The sequence below is a fragment of the Sipha flava genome, unplaced genomic scaffold, assembly GCF_003268045.1.
Source record: "Sipha flava isolate LNK unplaced genomic scaffold, YSA_version1 76_pilon_pilon, whole genome shotgun sequence".
Lineage (NCBI taxonomy): Eukaryota > Metazoa > Arthropoda > Insecta > Hemiptera > Aphididae > Sipha > Sipha flava.
Genome location: NW_020273616.1, coordinates 554,676 through 565,442, shown reverse-complemented (window position 1 = coordinate 565,442; position 10,767 = coordinate 554,676). Strand labels below are relative to the sequence as shown.

Below are 10,767 nucleotides of genomic sequence, written 5' to 3'. Positions count from 1 at the left end.
TATTTATTTAGCTATTGATGAAATATTAAAGCAAATTATATTAACTGTTATAAGTAAATAAAGCTATAACACAAGTTGTTCAATTATTTACTATAAATTTGAAAATTTGGAAGTTTACCAGTAACCAAACATTGAAAAATAAAGAAAACACAAGTATATTATGAATAATAATCAATAATTAAATTAGAATATTATTTACACCTTAAAATATATTTTACAATTATTTATCCTTAGTACATTTATTAAATTGTATACAAATTGATTTATAAAAAGAAATTTAAAATTATCATAATAAAAATAACAACAACAATCATAGTCATTTATTTTTTAATTGACTGCATATCCATTCTAAACCTTGATATAATCTGCAAAAATACATAATTTTTATGATTTATTACATGGAAGTCAGTTTTTCAATTTTGAATTATTTACTAATAATAATTTAATCACTTACCCTTCACCAGTTAGTGCACAACAAGCTTGGATATGCCACTGTTGTTTCTTAATGGAAGTCAGGTTTAAATGTTTACTGATCTCTGCAGCGGTCAACGCTCCTTTCATGTCCTGCTTATTAGCATAAACAAGAACAGCGGCTGAAGAAAGTTCTTCATTATTCAATACCTTGTACAATTCTTCACGACTTAAATCCAGACGACTACGGTCTGTTGAGTCAATAACAACTATCACAAACTGAAACAATAATACAAAATACAAATATAATTTTTGGTTTTATTGGGAATTTTATTTGTGCTTTTCAATTCTGAATTCATACAAATTATTCAATCTTTGTCCCTTTAACTTCTTACAACTGACCTAATTAAAATTATAATTTCTTAATTAGTCTTATCATATATAATTTTAACTTTGCATTGTTATCAATTAACATTATGTTTAATTATATTTATCTGTAATTTTTTTTTTTAATTTGGTTTAGTCTAACAATATTATTATGAAACCAATTTATAATTGAGCAGTAATTTTTCTCAACAGAAAGCTTAAAAAAAAACTTTTCTTTTTACATAAAGATCGAATTTGGGAAAATAATATTAAAAATAATATAATAATTCTTAATTAATAAATAATGAATGTGTATTGTAAAACATGGGCGTATTTTAGGGGTGAGGGGCAAAGGGGTGATCCCTCTTGAATCCGTATTTAAAGAATTGATTATATGTGAGATACACATTTCAAATTTTTTTAATGTGGATAATTTTATAATTAAATCAAATTACGCGTAGCTGTGAATACTGAATTGAACTTTTTGTTGGGTCCATACTTAGTGAAAAATCAAATAAAACACAAGCGTAACTTTCAAAACACAGGTGTTAAAAACAATGTTAAACTACACAAAAGTCAATTCTAAGTGGATCCAGCATTAGATTAAAAAAAAAAAAAAAACCACAAATATTAAGGATTCACCTGATTTAAATATTATCAAAAATTTTACTTGTAAATTTTGAGCCTGAATTAAAGAAAAAATTTGATTTGCTCCCCCTAGAAGAAAGTATATACACCCCTGTTGTAAAATTATATAACAAAATTAATATAGTAACAATAGTTACAATACATCCAAAAAGATAGACCTTGCAGTGGATGAGTTGAGTTTTAAGACCAATGAATAATTAATTCTTAATTAAATAGTTTAAAATTACTGTAATATATCTAATCTTAAATTATAAATAACAACTAATAATATGATTAAATAGTTAGTAAAATTAATAACATTGTTTCTATAGAACAATTACATTTAGATGCTAAATAAAAGTAAATAAGACATATTATTATTAACAAATTATTTGCTTTATAAATATTAAAAATAAAACAGAATTCATAGATAAAACATAAAATTTAATTAAATAAACTATTTATTTTAAATAATTCTTAAATTAAAAAAATGTAATATACTTTCAAAATAATGAATAAATTGTAAAATTTCACATTATTTTTAAACAAAAGTTTATAACTTACTCATTGTAATAGACGGTTTTTCAGAAAATTTATGTGAAATATCAAATAAAAGATTAGATTTTTGATCGATCCCAATATAATTCAAATACTCAACAGTTTTACAAAACTAGCAAAAAAATTAAGAAAATACCATTAATTATTTGTTTAAATTAAAAAAGCAGATTTAATACTGCAAAAACAAATACTGATTAATATTTTATAATTTAAAGAAAATAAATGTAAAATGTATCAATTATCTTGAATTTCTACATTAAATATTTAATATTTATTTTTTACATTTATACTTTAAAAAATCTACAAATAGTGCTTAAATTATTGTTTACCTAAATAGTTTAATTCCTCAATAATAACATTGTAACAAGAAGACATTTACATTTGTTACTTTCTCTAACGCAAGCTAAAACTGCAAAATTCTTCAGTAGTACAGTTTTGTTATGGTGGGGTCCATGTCATAACTAAAATAGAGATGGTTATGGAGACTGAAAGTTACCTTGAATTATTTATTATTATATCAAGTTAAACATTATGGAACTCACACAACAATTTTAAAATGTTTTGTATTTTTCAATTCCTTCCTAGTTCCAGTTTTTTTAGTTTTGACCTTGTATTGAATACTTAGTATAATTCCTACTCCGAAATTTATTAGTAGAAATAATAATATTTTGTAAGCTATGGGTACTTAAGTTTATTTTTTTTTGAATACTGAATCAATTTTATATATCTAATACTGAATATTATTTAAACAATGTTAATTATAACTTGTTTTTAAATTCAAATTTAAAAAAAAAAAAGATTATGAAAAAAAATCATAGGATCTTGTTAATAATATTATAAGCTATAATAAAACTGTACTACTAACATGGTATTTAAGCAAACAATGTTATTTATTTATATAAAAAACAAAGATGATAAGTGATTAAATATGATAATGTTTATTTTAGCATTGAAAACATTTGATAACTGCCTTAGTACATTATAATCAATTTATTATACAGATTTGATTATTTACACAAATTCCAATTAAATATCATTATTTTCACTAGTATTATCTTTATTAACAACAACTATCAACACAAATTATGACTTAACATAATAAGTAAAAACATACCTCAGTATTGCAATAGTAGGTAGACCATGCAGCTCTAAGAGATTGTTGTCCGCCCAAATCCCACATGATAAAATGAATATTGTTCCACACCACCTCCTCAACATTTGAGCCGATTGTTGGCGACGTGTGTACAACCTCATTCATTAGAAACTGATACAGTATGGTAGTCTTGCCCGCATTATCAAGACCAATAATAACGATCTTGTGTTCTACAGGAATACAAAAAAAACAATGTATGATTAGGTATGGTGAACCACTCAGTTAGAGATTTTAGAGACATTTACCTTCGGTACCAAAGTAACTCCAGATTTTCGAAAACAACAGTCCCATGGTAGAGTGATGGAGAGCACTACGAACAAACTGTGAAGGGAAGAGAAATTATTAATCAAAGGCGTTTTTTACTCCTATCGAAAAGTTTGTCTAAGACACAATGTCTGGAAGTGCTGACCAAACTCTGGGGCCAGCAAACGAAAGGAAAGAAACCCGTTTTAGCTGAATCCCGCGAGCCGAGCAGCACATACACACACACACACCTATACGAACCCTGTTCGCACTTGTTCTACTCACCAGTGCGGGTTGGCGGTGCGCTCGGCCGCAGTAGCGGCAACGAGCGGTACGTCCGTTTGTCGCGCTTCCGTTCGCGGGCTCGCTTTCACTTTAATCCAAACGGTGGCCTATGGTCAGACGAACGGATGAAAATGGAAGAGGTTACGATGATAAAAATGAAAAAGAAACACGGATGATACAAAACGATCGCGGATATCATGCACGTGATTCATCGACGCACGCTACCATCGCCAGTTGCAACCGTTACTGGTACTAATTGCTAATGCTACTGACGTTCGTTCAGAATACGCAACCGTCTCATAAATAGTATAGCAGCAGGTAAGGACGCGCGTGTTGAGTTTCAGCTGGTCGCGACGCACGTTCGGTCCCGCTGCGTTACTGAAGTCATTATCGCTGAAGTTATCGCTGCTGCTGCTGCTGCTGCTGCTGTTGCTCCTATTGTAGTTGATATATCGGTGACGATGGTGACGGCCGTCGGGACTGCTGTCGCCAATATGTGCGACCACATCTATGGGGGGAAAGGGATTTGAAAAAATAAACGAGTGAAGACGGATTCTAATAAGACGGCAACTAACACTGAATATTACCGAGGTGACAGACGAGAGCGCGGCGAAAGTCAGTGAAGGGAAACAATCGAATTCCGTGATGAGGACATGACAACCCGCGATAATGAAACCAACAGTAATTTGATAATGATGATAATAATATTAATAATGAAAACAACAATAATAACGACGACGAGAGACGGAGTTAATGTGACTACGCGAACTACGAACGGAGTACCACGTTCGGTAGTGGGAAACCACTGGAAACCTCTTTGTTCGCACTCGCGTTATCATAGCCCCGCCATACCGTAACCTCACGTCACTTCAGATAACCAAACCGTTTGCGCACGCGCACGATGTGTATTTCAGTGCCATTCTCGTCGTGGTCTTCGAATTCACGCCTGCGCTCCGGTGCGTTCTATTTAAGACGGACGAACGAACGAACGGACCCGGTGATCGTGTTTGTAAATTCTACCGTCATAACGTAATGGTAAAATAAATCGGTATACCCGAGTTGGTTTCCGGGTAAAAGCATTTTCAGTTTTCTTTCCCATTTATACATACTTAGGACTTTCTTCATATTATGCAGGTATGGTTAAAAATAGTGGTTTTTGTCATAAAATATGTCATTTTTATTTTTAATTAAATATATTTTTTTTAATTCGTCAATTTATTTTTTATTTGTAAGAGTATGTATTATGCATTATTGAGGCAAAAGCGTCCTTAGAAATATAATCCTGGGAGCAGGGGCGGGTTTTATCACTAACCAAGGGAGGGTCTAATGGAGGTTTAAGAATTTAGTTGGTTGGTTTTTTAAATCTATATAAAATTTTAAATTACGGAATATGTTTTTGAGTCCCTCATATGTAAGTAATTTTTTTCACAATAATGACAAAGTTTAAATAGTTACATTATTGATATCAATTTTAATCTGAAACCATTTTAAAATATAGGTAAAATACATATAATTAACAACAAACATGAGCTATTTATTTATAAAAAAAAATATAGAAAATAGGTAGGTACCATATTCATCAATGACCATTGACGATATTTTATTATAATTATTAATATGTAATAATACTTTGCTTTGTAAAATAAATAGCTTAGTCCCAATGGGGGGGGCTAATTCCCCCTTAGCCACCCCCTTAAACCCGTTCGTGCCTGAGAGTGGGATAAAGTCAAAAATATATAACTACCGTTAAGAAATGTTATACTTACCTATAATTTATGGTTGTAGACAAAATAATATAATTTTATCTAAATTACCATAATTCCATTGAATGTTTGGAACGATTCTAGTTTAGCAACCTATCGATTTTTTAATTTTTTTTCTCCAAAATATGTGTTTTAGGGTGTTTTATAAGTATGTAAAAAAAGAACCCCGGACAAACTTCGTTTTGAAGTTATTGATGAAAAACTTCAAAAACTTGAAGTGATGTCCTTTGTGATATTTTCCCCTTCCGAATTTTGATTCGTCAATTTCAACAATTAACCCCGGTCCACCTACATACAAAGTATTTATGAAGAATAATTCATTAAAAATTGTCTAATAGTGTGAAAATGAAATAAAATTTTTTTGTAAACGATGCGTGTGGTAACAATGAATCTCAATAGATATCAATGGCCAATGAAACTAATAAATGAGTGTTTCGGTATTCGTCGCTATGCTCCTCAGCGCCGTCGCTTCGCACTGCAAATCGAAAATATCCCTCGACTTGCTATACAAAACCACCTCAAGTAGGTAACAGGGATAATAAAAATGTAAATATGTAGAAATTAAAATTAAATATTCAATTCTAAGTATTTTTAAAAAAAAAAATGTGGGTTATGAAAAAAATGAAATTTTTGAATTTTTTCATCAATAACTTCAAAACGAAGTTTGCTCGGGCTACTTTTTTTTAGCATACTTATAAAACACACTAGAACACACATTTTGGGAAAAAAAAATTAAAAAATAGGTTGCTAAACTAGAATTATGCCAAGTATTGATATTAAATAAAGCTTTTAGTTAAAATCATCAAATTAAAAAACTGAACAAAATATATGAAAAGTATTAAAATTTTAAGAATTACAAAATATAATTGTAAATTGTTAGCTATTAAATAAAAACTGAACTCTCTAGGCTCCATGCAAAATGATTTTTTTTCCACTACCTATAACCCAGTGGCGTACATTCAATCTTGCTCTGGGGGGAGTTTAATAAAAATAATCGTTATCTTTTTTTTTTCGTTGCACGGAAAAATAAAATAAATAACAGCTATAAATAGATATTATTTTATACTTTTTTTACCAATTTACAGTTTACTTTTACATTACAGTAAATTAATAGCTATTTCAATATAAAAACAGCATATTTAACAAAACTTTTCAAACACCTATCAATATAATTATTTAATTATCATAATATTTGTATAGTTGTATATTTTAAGTTCAAAGCGTAATAATGAAACTACAAATATATTACACGTCATCAATAATAAAACAATTTTTTTTTTGGCCCTGGGGGGGTTGAACCCGGGAACCCCCCCCCACCCTTCCCCGTATATATGCCACTGCTATAACCATAAGTTTTTGGTTTTTAAGTACATTATTATAAATATACATTAAAACTAATCCATTTATGCGGTTTTGAGTAATATTGTGAATATAGTATTGTGAAACCATGTTTTTAATTTTGTTAGTAAGCTCATAAAAAGGTTATAATAGAAATAAAATAATTAATATAATGACGTATTAATACAATTTTAAAAATATGAAGTTCAAACATGAATAATCTTTCACCTCTACACGTAGTAAATAAAAGTGTGATTGCTATTAAAATACTATTCTTTATTGAAGATAAGAATATCGTTTTTTTAGTTACTTTAAAAAAACAATATTTTCTTCAATTTATTTTTCTTTATTTCTCCCCCGGCACCCCCTACGAGTGCTATTGTAATGAGATAAAAATGTACAACAACATTTTTTTACAAATTCTTATATATTTATTTTATTATTTTTATAACTGTCCATTTCTGTTTTTATAAATATTTCCTTATTTTTTGACTTAAGAATCTATAATTTGTCTCTACTTCGCAATTTTATATATGTTTCAATTCAAACTTCTAATTAATACATCAATGAATTGAAAGATGTTCGGATGTTCGGAATATAAGCAACTTTTATACATACAGTGGATTCTGCTTAATATGAATACATTGGGACCAAATCCATTTGCGGTTGGCGTTATAAACTGAATTTAGTTAAAAAAAACACCAACATTTATAATATCATAAAAGTTTTTATTTTACACACGTAAGCCATAACATTTGAAAAAAAAAAAAATGTTAAATTAATAAACAAATGTACAAAATAATTATGAAAATATATAATCTGATGCATAATTTTTCAGCGATTTTACGTTATTAAGAGCCTGAAGAAAGAAACTTCACTTTGTCCAAGATCGCGATTTTTTCCTTGAGGAAAAGATCTTTTCTAAACATAGTCAAAAATGGTCATGATCGCGTTGAAAGTCAAGTTAAAACTAAAATTATTATTATTTTTTTTTTTTATTGCTCTCGATAGCTCTCCAATAAATTCAATCAAATTCACAATTAAGTACCATTATGGTTTAAAAGTTAATGATTATTATTACTTTTGATATACACAATCTCATAGATACGACGAAACCCAATTGTATAAGTTGTTAATACATATTCTAAGGCTATAATAAAATTAATTCAATATTATTCTAAACATTCTACAATTGGGAATACGTATTTACATTTATGATATCAAAATATCTAAACTCCATTGATAAAAAAATATATATAAATTATTATTACCTATTATTACTATTGAGTAAACATGTTTAACTAACACCACACTCATTGATAATATAACATGCGTAATAATTATTAATTCTAATTAATATATATATATATATTAAAAATAATTTTATGGACAGATATAATTAATCCATAAATCAACTGATAATTATATTATATTATAAAGAAAAATTGTAAATTATGTGCAACGTGACTAATTAAGGTCCGCTCAAACCGAAGCGGTAGCGAAAATGAATGTTCACATGTTTTAATACTCATTATCGCAAAATTAATATCGCGGAAAATGTTACCGCGATCATTTGTTAAGCACAATATTTTTATTTTTCGCTTGCCGCAGCGATAATCAGTTCCCAACTCACGTGCACCGTGCACAAATCGACAATTTAATATAAACATATTATTATTTATAGAAAAGTTACCGATAAAATAATCTATACATGGAAAGTGTCACGATGTCGACTAGGCTCGGCGAAATATTTCGCTTCGTCCAGATAAATCAAGCGGTATTCAAGCGTTATTTTTACCGCCGAATTTACCGCCACCGCTGCCACTCCGGTTTAAGCGCACCTTTACTCCGTTGTAAATATCCACTGGGTTTCGGTATTGTGAAATTTTTTTTTTCTTTCAATTGTCGACCAATATTGATACAAATTGAAGCAATATATATCAAGGACATCATTTCAATATAATGTTGTTGTACCATTAGCAACAGCACGATTATGTGTGACATTATTATGTCTAACACGTGGTTCCGGTTTGTGGAACCACAGCGTGAAAACGGGGAAACTGTGAAAGTAAATTGTATGATGTGCATTATTAAATGTATTATTATACAGTAAATAATTATGATGTACGCTCGGTTTGCATTCCAGTTCATGTTGAAAAAATATGAGAATGTTTGTTTTTTTATTTCTTTAAACGCCCATCAACTCATCCCAATAAGCGTGCACTCATACTTTTGTTTGTACATGTATAAACAAGCGATTTATAATATTATCTGTTGGTCATATAGACACTTGTGGATACACGTTACAAATTAATGTTTCTATGTATACAAAATGATAAAAAACCAGAATAAACAATTATTATCGTCCCGGTAGCATACAATCAGGATTTTTTACTTGGGACTCGGATGGGAAAATGTTAAAAACATTATACGCTAGAAGTGTGAAACGATAGTTTTGCAGACACGCATGTGTACTCATTGTTTAATTAATTGTTTAATAAAACAATTTCATACATAATGACATAAATAGAACGCGTGACGTACGATAATCTAGTAAAGACTATTTGCTGTAATCATGTATTATATTACCAACAGTCCAATACTCCAATTGTATTTCTGTGCGTGTGTATCGAAACAAAAATTTAAGACTAAACGTTTTTGTAGTTATTCGGGTACTTTGGTATTTTATCTGGCGATATTCTAATTAGAAACGGATTAAGCAAAATTGTTAAGTGTACATACGGAGTGTCAAGATTTTTAAACGGGTGTTTATTATAATTCATATAGTTCTTTACGTGGCTTTGTTATTTAAAAAAGAAATATACATATAATGCGGCAAATTATAGGATATAAATGGATATTCTATGATCGTATATACACAGGTGGAAATTTGACCTTGATCGTGATACTTCCGCCACTACGTCGGTTCAACAAGGAATTGCGTGGTAATCGGCCTCCAAGTTAATAGTTCAAGAATATGTACGTACGTTAAATGTTATACTATTTATAATATTATAATTGTACGAATTAAGATAACAAAATTATCGATTTCGTTAGAATAATACTGTCGAATTGATGTTGTTTTCTTTTTAATAATTTTTAACACAACTCCGTCCCGCCGTTGCCTCAATGCACAGATGATATACCTACGTATGTACGCAAATGACCCGTTTATTACTTAATGAAATCAAATGATGTTCGCCACATTTGACCTTAACCAACCACTATAATGCGTCTGGCTGTTCAACATTGTTATTAGTGTGTGCTTGTGTTTTCTATTATTAAGAAACCCGAAAACTATACAACGTACTTGCATTGTGCACGAAACAATGACTGCAATTGGTTTGAAAAAAAAGAAAGGCAATGCTGCCTACACGGCTCTACCTAGTATCGCCTATATTACTTGTATGTGTTGTATACATTATGTGATATAATGTAACGCATAATATCTACCGCAACACGACTTTCATGTAGGCACCTATATGCGTACAAACAATATATATATTTATGTTACGTTTATAAGCAAATGAATGAATGTTCAAGTTTTTCTTATCTTGTAGTGACATAACGAATCCAATTAAATATCTATTGCCCGTGAATAATTATACAGAAATAATGAAATAATTATAATCATTATTATTATAAAACAATAAAACAATATTCTTGGTAAAAACTTAAATCATACGGATTTAATAAACTCAAATCGGGTTATCGTATTATAATAATATTTTGTCATTTGTTTTCTTAAATATTGTTCTTTGTCGTGCTTTGTAGTCTTACTTGCGTCTCTGACTGTATTGATAAGACCAGATTGAAATCGACAACCAATAAACGCATAGTGTAATTTTAACCTTATCTCCCTGTTTAATACGATACACAAAAAACGTTATACCGTACTAAATATTACCATAGATCATAGATTAAATATACAATATATTTAATATATACTTAATATATTTAATCTATAGATGATCCATATATGATATTACTAAATATACTACGATCGGTAAGTGAATTAATAAC

At 29.3% G+C, this 10,767-nt stretch overlaps 1 protein-coding gene across 2 annotated transcripts; it reads right to left on the bottom strand.

Moving 5' to 3' along the window:
* Positions 1 to 259: 259 nt before the first annotated feature.
* On the bottom strand, positions 260 to 4,433 carry LOC112692709 (ADP-ribosylation factor-like protein 5A). 2 transcript variants are annotated; one of them, XM_025567460.1, is made up of 6 exons: positions 4,219 to 4,433; positions 3,644 to 4,151; positions 3,361 to 3,436; positions 3,077 to 3,285; positions 455 to 690; positions 260 to 365 (listed from the first exon to the last, which is right to left on the bottom strand). In XM_025567460.1, exons 3-6 carry the CDS (start codon positions 3,404 to 3,406, stop codon positions 317 to 319), a joined length of 540 nt encoding a protein of 179 aa, XP_025423245.1. In that variant the 5' UTR covers positions 3,407 to 3,436; positions 3,644 to 4,151; positions 4,219 to 4,433; the 3' UTR covers positions 260 to 316. The 2 variants fall into 2 exon arrangements, with proteins under 2 accessions (XP_025423245.1, XP_025423244.1); XM_025567459.1 differs by having other exon boundaries at positions 4,231 to 4,433.
* Positions 4,434 to 10,767: the final 6,334 nt, after the last annotated feature.